General features: G+C 43.6%; 1 protein-coding gene across 1 annotated transcript in view; it reads right to left on the bottom strand.

The window, feature by feature from the left end:
- Positions 1 to 801: 801 nt before the first annotated feature.
- Positions 802 to 17,547, bottom strand: part of UFL1 (UFM1 specific ligase 1) — a 33,366-nt gene continuing 16,620 nt past the window's right edge. The window contains exons 11-19 of the mRNA XM_069974756.1: positions 17,382 to 17,499; positions 12,771 to 12,899; positions 11,884 to 12,004; positions 10,638 to 10,804; positions 8,773 to 8,903; positions 7,311 to 7,391; positions 6,251 to 6,336; positions 5,049 to 5,229; positions 802 to 2,492 (exon numbers count right to left, since the gene is read on the bottom strand). Coding sequence (XP_069830857.1) covers positions 2,274 to 2,492; positions 5,049 to 5,229; positions 6,251 to 6,336; positions 7,311 to 7,391; positions 8,773 to 8,903; positions 10,638 to 10,804; positions 11,884 to 12,004; positions 12,771 to 12,899; positions 17,382 to 17,499 — 1,233 coding nt within the window. The 3' untranslated portion in view covers positions 802 to 2,273. The remainder of the gene's footprint in view (positions 2,493 to 5,048; positions 5,230 to 6,250; positions 6,337 to 7,310; positions 7,392 to 8,772; positions 8,904 to 10,637; positions 10,805 to 11,883; positions 12,005 to 12,770; positions 12,900 to 17,381; positions 17,500 to 17,547) is intronic.

Genomic DNA, 17,547 nt, shown 5'->3' with positions numbered 1-17,547 from the left:
AATCTCCCCAAATGATGTGCGGGTGTATGGATGGTTCCTGCCTGGGCTATCTCCTATAAGGGGACCTCCTATAAGGATCCAACATTTCTCCCTCTATCCAGTTCTCCTGTAGTAAACACTGTTATTACCTCCATTCTTGCTCAGTCATATTAATGACTTGGTTACATACTGCCCGACATAAAAATGTCGGGCAAAAATTATTTTTTTTTATTCCAACCTATAGGTGATTGGTGGATGACTGGAAATAGTCTGCCTGCCTCCTCCTCCTTCTCCATCATCTCCTTCTCCACCACCTCCTCTGCCTCCTCCACTGCCTCCTCTTTCTCCGCCACCTCCATCTCCACTACCTCCTCCTCCACCACTACCTCATCCACCGTGACCACCACCTCATCCTCCACCATGGCCATCACCTCCCCCAGCGCCATCACCTGCTCCAGCACCACCCCCCTCACCACCACTATCACCTCCTCCACCACCACTGCCATCTCCACCAACACAGCCTCCTCTCCTCGCTTTTCTCTGTCCTACAAGTACAGAAAACCAATGAGAACTTGATGAGCTCAATGAGCTTTAGATGCAAAACATTAGACAGTAGTGGATATGGGAGTAATGGGCAATTCAAATATATCAGAACCAATAGTATGGGTGGGGGAGCACTCCGGTCGTATCTCATGCACCTGGGCTCTAGGGTGAGCGAGTCGTAGTATATACAGTTGAATATGACATGTGCTGATGCTAAAGGTGGTGCTCCATTAAGTGAAACAGATGCAACAGTGTAGGTAGAAAGAACGGCACTCACCATTCAGTAGCTGTGTCTCTTTAATCGTAATGTATATTCATAAGTTGCAGGGAGGGGATGTGAAGGAGCAGGCACGCTCTCACTGATCGACTATATCAGACCTGTCCTTAAAGGGGTGTTCCAGCATTAGAAAAACGTGGTCGCTGTCTTCCAGAAACAGCACCACACTTGTCCTCAGTTTGGGTGTGGTAAGGAAAGTCTTCTAATCCTGGATAACTCCTTTAAACATGGCTAAATTCATTACCATAACTCCTTCATCTATAACAGGGATGGGAAACCTGTGGCCCTCCAGCAGTTGCAAAAAAAACAATTCCCATCATGCCTGGAGAGCTGAAGGCAAAGATGTCAGAGAGCAGCCTCCCCCTCCCTACACAATGATATCTGCACAGGCCACAGACCATGCCTAGTAAACTATCTTATTGATGTGACTAGGGACTGCTCCAGTCTATGGTGTCTCTGGGGCTTACAATAAAGCATATCACTAAATGCTGGTAAAAACAGCTCAGAAAGATGGCTGCCCCCATAGTAATGTACCAGAAATGAGATAATCAAAATGGCATTGACTTTTAAGGGGCTGCTGTACTGTATAACGCACTAAATTGTATATTTATTGTGTATCCAGGGACGTCCACCAAGGGGAGCTTACAGCATATGCACCAGTGATGTCATGAAGTTCACAAGTATAAGTGCAATGTGGAGACAATGTCAGCACGAATCGCGAATAAGATGGGAAATAGATGTGCAATCTCCTGTGCATGATAACACTGTATACTGCCCCCCTCTATATAATCCGCACATACATTACTCTGTGCTCTATACATTACAATGTCCCGGAAAAGCCCTGTCCTTGTGACACCCTGCCCTGCCCCCCTGGACCTGCCCCCTGGCGCCAGTCTATTGATGAATAAATCTTAAAGCGACGTACCTGCCGGTACATTCGCTTTAAATACAAATCCTGCAGAGACACAAACAGGGAATGAGAGTCTAGCAGCTCTATGTCTCAACTACTACAATGCAGCAGAATTTTCATTGTGGCGGAGCATTTGTTAAAACAATTCTGTAATGTGGTTTTAAAGGAGAATTTTCACATGGCAGCATTGCTGCAAAAATTTCTAAGATGGTGTCATTCATCTAAATAGAGCTTGCAGGAAATCAAAGCACATGCTGCAGAAACAAACTCATTCACATGCATGGAACGGATTTGCAGGTGCAGACATTACTGCAACAAAGCTGCCAGATGTAATATTCCTCTAAATGTTTCTTTGAGCATAAAGAAATAAATGTACAGAGATTCTCTCTTTAAAAGAAAGTATATATTCTTAACAACATTCTGCTCAATTACAGTAAGATTTCCCCATTATACCATTCATTTCTTTACATCTTTTACTTGCTATAATCAAAACCATCTGTTAAGTGTTCATTGAAGCATAGCAGAAATAAAGCTTTTGGATATAAAAATGAATCCATGTCTGGGTTATTCTTCTGATGCGGAGGACTTTCTGGGTCGGAGAACAAGATCTTTGATTGCAGCAGACAGCTCTTGTAGTTCTTTTCTAATATTATCTGAAGCTTTTCCAGATTCATCTGCTAGGTCTCCAGTCGTGTCCACATCATCATCATCCTTCTGCTTTGTCTGACCTATTAGCTGTTTTACCACTAAGCTTTGGAAGTTAAGCAGCAAGCTGTGCTGTTCCTGTGGAAAAGATGAGAACAACAACTTGACATAACTTTACATAGAGCAGAAAAAAAACATTTAAAATCCACAGTGATTAAATGGACAATGGGCACTCACCATTTCTTAAATAAAAAGTCGCTGATAGGTGGCGCTACTGCAGTAACTACTGCCCTACCTCCTGTAGTGTGACTTTTGGGTTTGAAAAGTTTAATTTTTCTTGCTGTGTATATATAATTTTATTAGGAGAAAAACAGACATGGCCGCACAGCCACATGCTATATACTGATCCACTGCTTCCCAGCAAAATAGGTGCTAACATCAGTAATTAGTATCCATTTTGATCACAGACACACCACTTTACAGTTCCCGATTTGTATGGGTTCCTAATAGAGATGAGCAAACCGGGTTCAGGTTAGAGTCGATCCAAACCCGAACGTTCAGGCATGTGATTAGCTGGGGCTGGTGAACTTGGATAAAGCTCTAAGGTTGTCTGGAAAACATGGATACAGCCAATGACTATATCCATGTTTTCCACATAGTCTTAGGGCTTTATCCAAGTTCAGCAGCCACCGCTAATCAAATGCCGAAAGTTCGGGTTCGGATCGACTCGAGCATGCTCCAGGTTCGCTCATCTCTAGTCCCTAACCTAAATGGTTTAGCACAGGGTGACGAACACCATGGCCACAGCAACAGTGACGATAGTGGGAGCAACCCAGTGGTCCAGCAACACTCGTGCCACCAGACTTTCCCTCTTGCTCTAAGCTGCACCACGCTGTAGCAACATTGACCATTGCACAGCACATCAGTGTGAACAGATGGTTGTGTGGTGCTGTGCGGGGGCGACAGTCCCTGCAGCATAGTGTCTATGGGGTGGTGTAGGCCAGAGTGAGGGGGCTAGGTCTGGCAGCAGTGGTGTTATTGGACCACTGGGTCACTCACTCTATGGGCACTGTTGTGGCAGTGGTGGTCAGCGCCCAGCGTTACGCCATTTACCTTAGAGACCCACGCGATTCAGGAACTGTGAGGTGGTGTGTGGGCTTGTACACTGTGATCAAATTGCTAACTTCTGATTGTTAGCAGTATATAGTACTGAGAAATAGTGGATCAGTTTAACATGGATGTGGATGTGCAATTATATCTGTGTGTATATATAGACATTTATCAATGAAAAAAAGCGAAAAATGGCCAGATGCAAATAAATTTATTCGCAATGGCCATTTTCCGCCAGAGGGGCGGGGAGGGGGTTCAAAGGGGGGCGAAACGGGGGGCGCCGACTTAAAGTCCACCTAATTCATAATTTTTTTCTGCCAGAAAATAGACAGGAAACCTACTCCAGCTCTGAGCTGGCATAGGTTTCCTGGCGCGCGTACTGATGCGCACGGGATTTATGTAGAGGCACTGCGCCTCTACATAAATCTCCAAACTGTCTGAGCTGTGGGGACATATTTAAATGTCTCCCTCAGTCTATGAGAGTATAAATGCCGCACACATAAATTTAAAGGGGTTATCCAGCGCTACAAAAACATGGCCACTTTCCCCCTACTGTTGTCTCCAGCTTGGGTGGGGTTTTTAAACTCATTTCCATTGAAGTAAATGGAGCTTAATTGCAAACCGCACCTGAACTGGAGACAACAGTAGGGGGAAAAGTGGCCACACGGGTAAAAGCTAACTGTAGAGAGTCACCTTATAAGAAGACCTCTGACTTTTAAGAAGATTTTCAGGGGTTAGTCTTATACGCCGGCAAATGTTAACTCCTGCCTGACCGCAGCAGGGTTTACTAGCTGGAGCCCTGCTGCTGTCAGGCAGGGGTTAGTTGAAAAAAAACCCAAACACAAAACCAAAAATCAACTCACCTGTCACCTGTTCCAGGCAGCCGCATGTCCCCAGTCATGTGCCTGTGCCGGAGGTCCCCGGGGCTCTCCAGGCAGCCGAGCGTCTCAGAGAAGTTCGGAGATGCTCAGCTGTCGGGAGAGCTTCGGGATAATGGCAGAGGCTTCTGAGACTTGCAACGCCTCTGCCATTCTCCCAAAGCTCTCCCGGCAGCCGAGCCTCTCATCGGAGAAGCTTGGAGACGCTCGGCTGCTGGGGGAACGGCAGATGCTTCGGGGGCGCCTCTGTCATTCTCCAAAGCTCTTCCTGCAGCCGAGCATCTCCGATGAGACGCTCAGCTGCCAGGAGAACTTCCGGGACCTCCGGCACAGGCAGTGTCTCTGCATCACACTGCAGACACAAACATGACGGGAGACGCGCGGCTGCTGGGAACCGCTCACAGGTGAGTTGAATTGTTTTTTTTTTTTGTTTGTTTGTTTTTTTTAGCTCCCCCACCGTATGCAGCGACCAAAACCAGCGTATAAGACGACCCCCGACTTCTGAGAAGATTTTTTGGGGTTAGAAAGTAGTCTTATATGCCGTAAATTCTGGTGTATATATATACATATATATCACACACACACACACACACACATATATATATACACATATCTCACAGCATTTCTATTTGCACCAGTGCCTGGGTTCTCATGAACTATTGTGATACTGTGTAACAAAGACATTGAATTTCACATATGAAACTACCTCAGGGATCTTTGTGCTTAGGAATGAAATGATCTGTGGGACACATCTTCCTGGTGAATGAAGCATACAATGTGTAGCAAACTGAAACAACAAAACTGACGTCAGGTGCAGTACAAGGGCGGCATCTTCTGTCACTTTAAGCTGCTCTATAAGGGCTTGTCTGTGCTGGAACAAGACCTGCCTGAAAAAGAAAGAAAAGAGTGAAAATGTAAACATTCAATAAAACGGTTCAGCAATAGTGATTTTCTCACCTCAAACTATTTATTGAAACAAAAGCCAAGAACAAAACATGTCAATGTCTCAATAACTTGTCATGTGTCTGATGTCTCGTGCTCTTCATAAGTCGACTTATTGTCTGATGAGGCATGGCATCCCACTCTTATTGGAGGGCGGCCCTTTGGTCATTGAGGTTCTGTGGGGTAGAGTTATAAGCCTCTATACAGCTGATCCCATAGGTTTGCTAAGGGATTCAGGTCTGGAGAAAGTGCAGACCATTCCATTTGAGGTCCCCCATTCTCCACTAGTCATTCCCTAATGATGCGACCTCAATGAGCTAAAACATGGAATGGAGCGTCGGACTAATATATATATATATATTATATATATATATATATATACACATTCTGTCTCTCACAGTTGAAGTGTACCTATGATAAAAATGACCTCTCCAGGAAAACGTGTAAAATCAGTGTATCAAATACTTGTTTTCCTTACTGTATATTAAAATAGAAGTCCCACCAACTCTGAAATCTGCAGGCAGGTGGGAGTGGGTGTGAACATAACAGGCAAGTTAACTCACCCGTCCCCCATGTCTCGTAGCGCTGCCAGACGCCATCTTCTGCAGGACACTGGGTACGTCACATACCCGGCTCCTGCAGCAGCAACGTCATGGCCAGACTAAGCGATTGCCCGCTCAGCCTGTCAGTGACTGGGGCTGGATTAAAAGTAGCTTAAGTAAGCTTCACAATACCCATGCGAACAGTAAACCATGGAACCAACACTCACAAGAGAGAGCGCGTCAGCACTACAAAATTTCAAATGAAAAAATATATTCAAACACAAAAACTTGATTTAAAATAATAGGTTATTTTCAGATAACACATTCCCTTTAAGGCACTATACAGCAAATCCTAATGCCACATGATTAAAAATAAAATCATTAGATTTAAAAAAAAAAAAAAAACATAAACAAGAACATGTACCTCTCTTTCTTTTTATCTCCTTTTTTAACTAGAATGCCACAAGCATCAGCTGCTGCATCCAGGCAAGACAGAAAGTCTTCTATACTCTGTCAAACAAAACGTTAATAAAACAAGAACAAATAAACGCATTATGTCGGCTATCATTGTAAACGATGTTATACTAACACTAAAAAACATAAGATTGCAGAAAAAGACCGCTGGGTCCATCTATTCCGCCCTTTTATTATTTCCCTTCTTATCTTAGGATAGATATAGGTTTATCCCAGGCAGGTTTACATTAAGTTATTGTAGATTTACCAACCACATCTGCTGGAAGTTTGCTCCAAGCATCTACTACTCTTCAAGTAAAGTAATATTTTCTTGTGTTGTTTTCGACCTTTCACCCAACTAATCTCAGATTGTGTCTCCTTGTACTTGTGGTCTGTTTTTCTCTATTAAAAACACTCCTAGAAAACCATCTGGCACAGCTTCCACTGAAGTAAATGGGAGCTGTGCTGCAGTAACCCACCACCACTACATAGAGTACAGGCTCAAGGCTTCTGCCTTTGTTCACTATGTAGCGAGGATAGTGTGGCTATGTAGAGCAACAGATCACAAAGGGTTCTAGGTTATTGATGGCCTATCCTATTGGTAGTCAATTAGTTTTTCCTGGAACCCCTTATGTTAGAAGATACCTGTTCAACGAAGAGCTTACCAATATAACTAGACTGTAATAACATGTGTGGGGTATGGTGCTATAAAGCACTGTTTTGTAATGTTGTTCGTATGGTGAGATGCTAAAAAGAACAGCAATGGTTGTAAAATAATCTATGAAAGATATGAAATGAGCTAAACACTAAAAGCAAATGTGGAAAATGATGCCAGATACAGAGAATTTTAAAGGGGTTATCCAGCGCTACAAAAACATGGCCACTTATACTTTACTCTTGTCTCCAGGTCAGGTGTGGTTTGCAATTAAGCTCCATTTACTTCAATGGAACTGAGTTTCAAACCCCACCCAATCTGGAGACAATAGGTGGCCATGTTTTTGTAGCACTGGATAACCCCTTTAAGGATTTACCTTCCCAGCTAGTGAACTGTTCAGCTTTGTCAATGGGCCTTTTGTTTCTTCCTGGAATTTATTCAGCATTTTTTTTCTAACCTAAAAATAAATAAAATATATATTTAATTTCTTGGTATTTACATGGCAGAAGCAGAAGCTTAAAGTGTACCTATCATCTTTAGCTGACGGCAGGATATGCTGTCAGAATTCTTCCACCAAGCTGCCAGAGATGGAGTGGTTTCAGTAACATGGTTGATTGCATTGTATACAATGGCGCTGCCAGAAGAAATCGGTCTTCAGCACATCGCCACATCGGGAGCGTAGCGGCAGGATTTTGAAAGGGTATTCTGGCGCTCGCTAAAGAGGACAGTTACACTTAAAATGAATCAGAGTTTTAAGAAGTTTGTGGGTCATACAGTGATTAATTATACAATTGTGGGATTCCCATAGAAAACCTCTCCTGCTCTGGACAGTTCCTGTCTCGGCCAGAGATGTCAGCAGAGAGTACTGTGTCAGACTGAAAATAAAACATTTCCTGCAGGACATACAGCAGCTAATAAGTATGGGAAGACTTGAAATTTTTAAATAGAAGTAAATTTCAAATTGATATAACTTTCTGACACCAGTTGATTTGAAAGAAAAAGATTTTTGTTGGAGTACCCCTTTAAATGTTCTGATTTCACATCACAGGTCGGTGACCGGACATTAATGCCTGAGCCAAAATAAGCAGCTGTTACGCTGCTAAATTACACAGATAACTGTTGTACCAAGGAGATTATCTGGGCAGGCTGGTAATGTCGCTGCTAGTCTGTGCTCTCTGTAACTAATGCATACCTGCTACTAAACTACTACTGAATACTAATAGCAATTTTTATCAATGTTAAGCCCCTATTACACGGGGCGACTGTGAAAAGCAAATGAGCACTGTCAGCTCCCCGCTGCTGGCGCTATTACACGTGCCGGCAGCGAGCGGGTAAGTGCAGGAGGGGCCAAGGGGAGATATGGGGGCTGCCCGGGCGATCGCTAGATCGTTCAGACAGCCCATAGAGGATAGCGGCGATCTGCTGCCGCTGCTCCTATTCTGCAGGGCAACGGTAGCAGATCGCTGCTATCATTGTGGTTTGTCTAAACGACAGCGACAATCAGATGACCGTTCATGTATGTCGGCTGATCATTGTCTTCTATTACACAGGACGTTCCGTGTAATAGGGCCTTAATACTATTCAAATCAGACTACAATACATTAGATATAGGGAGTTAAATCAGATCATCCTGTGGACCCCCACCCCCCTCTTTCTCTCTCCCACTTTTTCCTAGAGAGCTGTATTTTGTCCTTTCAGAGAAAAGCTACTTTGCATACTTTTTCTCCCATTTCATGGCTTATAAGACTCCATACTCCAACTTAGCATTTACCTCAAGGAGACACATTACCCAATTAGTGTTACTTGTTCTCTAAATTCCCCTAGTATGGACACAGTACCTCACTAGTAATTGTTGAGTAATCTTCCACAGCCATCATGATATCACCAGCCAGGAAATTGAAGATGAGATTGGTAATATCTGTACACACAGTCTTCAGCAAATGCTTAGCAAGATTACTCTGCGTTTCATCTAGACACCAAAGAAATCCACTTTATACAACTAGCAATTTCAGAATATAAGAAAGACTGATGCTAAATAGTGTTTAACGGTAGCAACCCGAATACCTCACTAAGAAGTAGCCCGAAAATCTTTCTGCAGCGTTCCTGTGTCCTCTTTGGGGAGGAGAGGGGTAATCTGCATCCAGACAGTTCTGGTTAAGGTTTATCATCCCACCCAACCTCTATCTGTAGCGACATCTATCGGTGGATGGTTGGAACACACACCTTATACCAATGGCAAAACCAGCTGCGAGCACCAGGTGTGGCTGACTAATAGTGTATGGTGACCTTAAGGCTGATTTCACACAAACACTAGATGCACATTTCTGTGTCTATATCTATGAACTCAGACCATGGTAAGGTTGGGAAGCGTATTTATAATGGTAATGGCCACAACAGGCATTATATCTGGCATTGTAGGTAGCCAATACCATGCTGCAATATTCTGTCCTATGTTTTCTGACCAAACCAGCATTGAAAAGCTTTCAACTCTTACTATAAAATAACATATGAGCCTTACATATCTTGATCTTGGAGTGAGAATGGCATGTTTTTTTTGCCATGGGGAGGCAGTAGGGAGAGTTTAAAGGGCAACTAACAGCAGCTTAGAGGCATCTAACCTGCTGTTATATCCTTATAGAAAACAAGGCGCTAAGAATGAAGGTCACATGTATCCGGTGCTCGGCTACTGGAGTGATGTCACTTTAAAAAGCCACCATAATATTCATCAGGAGGGTCGGCAGACAGTGGCGGATCAGTGCACTAAAAATGGTAGTCCCGCCCTTTATGCGCCCAATTATATGCCCTTAGGGGCGCCTTCACACGTAACAGATCCTGCAGCGGATTTCACACTGTAAGTTCGCAGCGAAATCCACTGCGATTCCCATCCTGTCAGTCTGATTAGGATTACATACTCGCAGTGGAATTGTCATCCCGCTGCAAGTATGTAAACAGTGACCCCCATAACCTGCCGCGGCCCGGTGCATACATTACTGGTCCGCGCCCCAGCTTGTTCTGTGGCTCACGGCATACTGATGTCCCACTCAGCCAGTCAGTGGCTGCAGCGGGACAGCGCACTGATTGGCTGAGCAGGACTAGCTCCCTGGTGTCCTGCTCAGCCAATCAGCGCGCTGTCCCGCTGCAGCCACTGACTGGCTGAGTGGGACATCAGGATGCCGTGAGCCACAGAACAAGATGGACCGTGGACCGGTAATGTATGCACCGGGCCGCGGCGGGTTAAGGGGACAGCGTTTACATACTCGCAGCGGGATGACTATGTATGTAAACCTATTCAAACTGACAGGACGGGAATCGCAGTGGATTTCAATGCAAACTTGCAGCGTGAAATCCGCTGCGGATCCGTTACATGTGAAGGTGCCCTAAAAGTACAGAGGATCAAGGTAAGAGACATACTTTGTGCCCTGTGCGCTATAGGGACATATCAGCAGGTTAGATGCTACTAATGTGCTATTAGTTTTCCTTTAAGACATGATATAATAATCTCTGTATTTAGTGATCTGAAGCCACATAAATTACTACAATGGACCTGGTAACTGAAAGCCCCGGCCTAAATATCTGCTGGTTATGAGTGTGTCTTCTAGGGGTAATGTCTACATGAGTGAAACAATTCTGAGCACAATGAAAAATAAAAAATAAAAATTTAAATCACAATAAAGATAAAATTAAATGAAAAGAACAGACAGACCTGTGAAAAGTTTTATGCCCTTTTCAAACAAACGGATATTGTTATAAAGAGTGGACACTTCTTCTTGGAAGTCTTTCATAGTTTGCTTCCGACTGGCTCCTGAGGAGGAGGATGTGGATGACATGAAAACAGAACGCACCACTTCTTGGTAACTCTTAGTAAGGGGTCTGCAAAACATTACGTTGGAAATGTAAACTTCTAACACGACATACTAAGTCACATACTGTCTTTTCAAAAGACTTTCCAACAGAAAAACCTATACTCACCAGCCCTGATTCCCCCCTCCTTCTCCTGGTCCTCTTGGCTAGTTCCTGGATGCTGATGCGATGTTCCTGCAGTAAATGCCTCACTCTGCCAATTGCTGAGTAAGACAGGACACCACCGCAAACAGTGATTGACTGAACAGGGAAGTTCATGAGTATCATCAGCAATGAGGAAGTAGCCGAGGAAGCTGTGAGTATAGCTTTTTTTTTTTTGCTTCAACCCTATATACATTTGGCCGGCCAGGGAATAGAACACACTGCTGCACACTCTCCCTGGCTGTATGTCAGGGGGGTCTCAGCAGTGAGAAAGACTGTGATCAATAATTTTAATGACATGTGTAAAATGTTAGAATAATGTCACCATTCTGTGTGTGTGTCTTTAGGAAAAAAGACGCTCCTGGCCTCCAGAAGCTGCATGCGACTATGAGGATGAAATAGAGGATGCTGGTAAGTGCTAGGGTGCAAAGGTGAGGTTTTTATTTTTAATATTGGCGATCCAACCTAGGTACAGGGGAAACTCATGGCAACCACCAACAGGATGACACGTCTACTGGGTCAACTAGTGGTGTGCTTGTTCCTCTACCGAAGAGATCTGCCAACAGATTCCCTCCAACCCACTTACCTTCCCACTTTACTGCATGGAACACCAAGGGGACACTAGTACTGTTTGGGGCACTATAGATGGGGAGCGCAAGTTGAGTGCTGAGCCTAAGTGTATGTTTGGCAGGTTCTGCAGAGAGGAATCATGCAAAAGGAAAACCGATCGACTCTGATCAGAGAAAAATTCACCTATGAGTCACTGGATCTAACGGCACTGCCATTTATTGTATGGCCAGCAGAGACTAGGTAGATCTACCACTTTATGGTGTGTGTGTGTGGGAGATCTTGGACTGTGTATATTCCTTTTTTGTTAACAGGATTGTGGTTATATGTGATAATGGTATGGCATAATTATTACGCCTGAAATAAATGAAGTGACTGACCTTACTAAGTTTTCAGAGAGCTCAATGACCAGTTCCTCTGGAGCATCTGGAACATGTTTTCTTAACACATCTTGAATTTCTTCCAGCGACATAAACGGGACCTCTCGTTCCTTTGGTTTATCTGATGTAAATCAGCAATAAACACAGAAAATACAACATTATCAAGGTGTCACATCTTGGAAACCAGGACAACTAGGATTTATTGGTTTTGTTATTCTTAATAGGAGCCACACATACAGGCTCCTTATAAGTAAGGTGTATCCTGCCGAAAAAGGTACGGACACTAGCAAAGCAAGTGTGTGTAATCTGATCTATAATCTTATTTAATGTAAGTACACATCTAGGAATGCCTTTTTTGTCTTTTTTTTTTTTTTTAAAAGGGAGCCACGTCGAAAATCACTATTAAGCTGGCAAACATTGCTAATACACCTTAGCACATACTGCCCAAACCCATATCTATTGTCCTGGTACCTGCCTGCTATGCTCGGAAAACATACTTTGATGAACTCCTGCGCTGTATGCAAATTCGGCTCACGTAGGCATCGGGGAGGTCCCTGGATCCTAAACAGTCACAGTCCTGGGGCTGGCCAGCGCAGTATTCACGCCTCTCTGGGTGTGATACACTGTGCTGTACCCATCCAGGCCTGTCTCTTTGTGATGCAACAATGACCCAGTGTTGAACCCAAAGAGGCGTGATGACAGTGCTGGCCAGATCTAGGACCATGTCTGCTTGGGATCCACAGACTGTCCCCATGCTTACTTGCCATCATCCTCTCCAGCAGCCACAGACTGCACAGCTCTGGGAGTCGGGTCGTGACATCACCATTTTATCCAGGAAGTGAAGCCTTGAGTCACCCTTTTCTGTAAACAAATATCTTAAAACATACTTGTGCTGGTGGTTTGCGACTCATCATCACTGTCTTCATCTTTCCTTGATTTTTTCTTGGTTTTTCTTATCTTTATCTCTCTGGCATTACTAGTGCCACCGCCTCCACCTCTGGTGCTTCCACTCCCCTCTGAAAAACAAATGTAAATGTAAGCTGGTATGCAATAGTTCACGGGAGACTTCAATAAACTTTTTTTAAATGGGACTTTTGTTTTGTAATATATTTCAATTAAAAAGTATGCTTATTTTGGCTAAAAAAAATCAAGTTATAAACTCTGGCCACTAGGTGGCGGTATACAAAAGGTATCTGCCATCCACTTACAATCAAGACATATTCCGTCTGTAGTAGAGGAAAAATCTTGATCACACTAAGGTTCGTCCGAACTTAAGCGTGCAGCATTTGATTACCCGTGGCTGCAGAAGTGGGATACAGCCCTAAGGCTGCCTGGAAACACGCTCCCTATGGCTGCATCCAACTTCTTCAGCCACCGGTATTCAAATGCCGAATGTTCAGATTCTAGCCTGCTCGAGTTGCGCTTATCTCTATGGAAGATCATTACAAGAAGGTAAAAGACCATGGCAGACAGAGAAGGGAGAGGAGATGTAGGAGGTGCAGCACTGTGGAGAGCATTGTGAGTGAGTGTGAGGACTTTGTATTCAGCATTTAATAGGTAACCAGTGCAGTGACTGGCACAGGGGGGAAACCTCAGTGTAAAGGCTGGAGGGAGGGATGCATTTAGGATGGACTGGATAGGGGGCTTAAAGAAGGGAAGAACTAGAAGGATTAGAAAGGAGTTAGGGAGCGATTTTTCATGATTAACGACTTAGGGTACCTTTAGACAGAGGGATTTATCTGACTGATTTTTGGAGCCAAAGCCAGGAATGGATTTGAAAACAGGAGAAATCTCAGTCTTTCCTTTATGACCTGTTCTCTGTTTATAGTCTGTTCCTGGCTTTGGCTTACAAATCTGTCAGATAAATCTGTCTGTGTAAAGCACCCTAACGAGATTGTTTATCATTAACCTAAAATCATTCACCATATTACACAGAATGATAGTTGTTAGTTTGTTACTATGATCGTTTACTCCTGATCCCAGCAAAACAATGGACAATGTGCAATTACACTAAACGATTAGCGAACGAATGTGGAATTACAGCGAACGATTAACGATAATTTTAGATTCAGATCTAAATCAATGATCAACGACATACGAACGATTTTTCGATTGTTGCCTGCAGTTACACAGAACGATTATTGTTTAAATACGAACGACATAATTTTTCACACGATAATCGTCCCGTGTAATAGGGCCCTTACAGTAGTCAAGACGAGAAAGAATCAGAGCAACTGTGGGGGGAATTTATATAGTCTGGTTTACCCGTATGCTGGTCTTGAATAAAGCCCCATCCGCAAGCACCCCACCACATTTACTAAGAGGCGTACTCTTTATAAATTAGGAGGATCTATGGCAGGCACAGAAATCTACACATGCCACTTGCTCCCCCATTAGGTGAGTGGGATGTACGTCGGGAAGGTGGAGAAAATCTGTGCATTTTCCGTAGCGTACGCTAGGCGTGTAGTTGTAAGGAAGGATGGATTCTGGAGATGTTATTGAGGTGCAGATGACAAGCAGGTGCAAGTGACTAAATAAAGAGTGTAAAAGAAATATCAGAATCTAGGATAATCACAAGACAGCGGGCGTGCTGCTTAGAAGTTATAGTAGTGCCACAAATGTAGGATGGTCGATAGTGAGAAGAAATACAAGCTCAGTTTTAAGGCCCTATTCGACGGAACATGTTCGAAAGACAAATGACGCAACAATCAGCCGACATGAACGAGTCGGCTGATTGTTGCCTTCTATTCCACGGGATGATTATTGGCTGTAACGGCCGACACTGGCCGTATTTGGCCGATAATCGTCCCATGGAATAGAAGGCAACGATCAGCCGACATCGTTCATGTCGGCTGATTGTTGCGTCGTTTGCCTTTCAAACATGTTGAAAAACAAAATTTAATAGAAGCAGCGGCAACAGACCGCCACTATCCTCTATGGGCTGCCCGGACGCTCTAGCGATCACCCGGGCAGCCCCTCCCCCACTCACTGCTGCCACGTGCAATAGCGGCAGCAGCAAGCGGGGAACGAGGAGCAAACAAGCACTGGTAGCGCTCGTTTGCTCCTCACGCCTGTGGAATAGGGGCTTTAAAGAGGACATGATGTTCAAGACTGCAGACAGTCACTGGTGTTTCCAAGAAGTGCAGGGATGAGGTTACTGGAAGTACCGGAGTAACTGAGTCTCATTAGTATAGAGACGGTACTGAAGGCCAAACCTGCTGATAAGTTTGTCCAATAGGGGCTGTATAGAGTGAAAACAGGAGAGGACCCAGGACTGATCCCTATGAAACAGAGAAGAAGCAAATAGTAGGAGCAGTCAGAGAGGTAGGAGGAAAACCAGGAGACGGCAAAATCTGAGGTTGATAGAGCGGAGCATAGAGAAGAGGAGCTGGTGGTCTACAGTGTCAAATACTGCAGAGAGATATAAGAGAATCAGCATAGAGGAGGCCACTGGACACCTTACATATCAATTGTTTTATCCATAGAAATATAGATTTACCATTTTACCTGCATTACATTAACCTATCACTAGGATAACCAAAAAGAGCGGAAAAATAAAATATATTTCATGACCTGTAGCTTTGACACTTTCTTTCGTATCGGTCACGAGCTTAGAGAACATTCTTTACAATCCATTTCATCGTCACTGGGAACGGGCTTAGGTTCAATGAAATGTCCTATTTTAAGCCTAGCCATTAAAAGTAAAAGCTCCGATTCCATATCAGAACCACTTATTTTAATTGCAGTCCTGATTGAACCCGTCTCATGCGGAAATTATTCCAACCTCCTGGAGATACATTTTCCTGTTTCTACCAGACTAAATGATAATAAGACGTCTACATTTGCATCCAAATTGGTTGGTTTATCTTTGGCCTCTAATTCATCTCAGGTCAACGCACTGCCTACACCTCTAAAAAGTAAAAGAATACCATGGGGGGAGATTTATCAAACATGGTGTAAAGTGAAACTGGCTCAGTTTCCCCTAGCAACCAATCAGATTCCACCTTTCATTTTCCAAAGAGTCTGTGAGGGATGAAAGGTGGAATCTGATTGGTTGCTAGGGGCAACTGAGCCAGTTTCACTTTACACCATGTTTGATAAATCTCCCCCTGTGTATGTACTTCTCAGTGTAACTACAAGTATCATACTGCATCTCTGTACTTTGCACATTAGTTTACTAGATCATTTCACACCAAGCTGCAAATGGCATTAAAGCGGTCCTTCGTCTTCCCTATGAAATAACAATTCTGGAACATCTTTTCTTATAGCTCTGTGTTGTACCTTTCCTCTGTTATACTTGCCATAAATGTTAGACTAAGTATTCAATTGGTTGTTACCATTCCGGCTTTGATTGGATCTTGCCAGACAGGGCAGGGACGCTCCACCTAGCATCAACCCACTGACTGTTTGGTCCTTACTAGAAATCTATGCCTAAAGATGAATGGTAAAACACAAAGCTATAAGAAAGTAAGTTCTAGAATGGTTATCGCACGAGAAATACAAGTATTTACTAAAATGGATAAGTCAGGTGAGACCACGGGTCCTCTTAAAACTAAGGGCCCTATTACACGGGACAATTATTGTGCGAAAAATCGTTATATTGTTCAAATTTAAACGATAATCGTTCTGTGTAATTGCAGGCAACGATCAAGAAATCATTCGTATGTCGTTGATTTAGATCTGAACCTAAAATTATCGTTAATCGTTTGCTGTAATTTCACATTCGTTCGCTCAGGTCCTGCATTTTTTCACTAATCGTTCAGTGTAATTGCGCATTGTTCATTGTTTTGCTGGGATCAGAAGGAGTAAACGATCATAGTAACGATTGTAACGAACGACCATTGTTCTGTGTAAAATGGTGAACGATTTCAGGTTAACGATAAACAATCTAGTTTGCGATCGTTTATAGTTAGTCGTTAATCGTTAAAAATCGCTTTGTGTAATAGGACCCCAAGTATACATTTCAAATAGCTGTTGGCTAAACATGGCCCAGCTGCCAGTCATCTCTCCCACATGCACATTCAGCCAAGTGTGCATGTATTGTGACTAGGGACAGGGGAGAAATGCACTTCCAGGCACCTCTGGCAGTAGCTTATGTCCTTATCTCTCTGAGAATGAAAGGAAAGGGAAGTGAAAAGTCAACATGCCCAGCTGCTCTCTCAAAATATCTGATGTTGTTCAGGATGAGTCAGGAGGCCCCTTTAAATATTAGGGCCTGTTCATACTAAGCAAAGCAGGTGGAAACTCTGAGCAGAACCAGTGCTGCAGACTCTGCTCAGAATCCCGTCTGACATGTCAATTCTTTGAGTGGAGAGCAGAGAGGAGCGAGACATCACATTGAGACAGGTGGGATTCCAAGTAGAGTCCACGGTGCGGGTTCCGCTCAGCATTTCCGCCTGTTGTGCTCAGTGTGAATTGGCCCTTACACAAAATTGGTAGAATACTTTTTCTTTCATTTCTAAACATTGCCGGGAACGTCGATTAAATTAAATAGTAACCTGTAGCTTTCTTCCGCCTCTCGTCCTTTCTCTCTTTCCTGCCCACCGCATTTTCCAATACAGCAGCTTGCTTAAGATCTTCTTCTGTTACCAGAAATACAGGGCTGTGCTTCATTTCCTGGAAAATAAAACATTACAGTGAATCACTTATGTCATCAGCTTTAAT

The sequence above is a fragment of the Dendropsophus ebraccatus genome, chromosome 6 (genome assembly GCF_027789765.1).
Source record: "Dendropsophus ebraccatus isolate aDenEbr1 chromosome 6, aDenEbr1.pat, whole genome shotgun sequence".
NCBI classification, from domain to species: Eukaryota; Metazoa; Chordata; class Amphibia; order Anura; family Hylidae; genus Dendropsophus; species Dendropsophus ebraccatus.
Note: the sequence above shows the minus strand (reverse complement) of the source record. Positions and strands in the feature narration are given on the sequence as shown.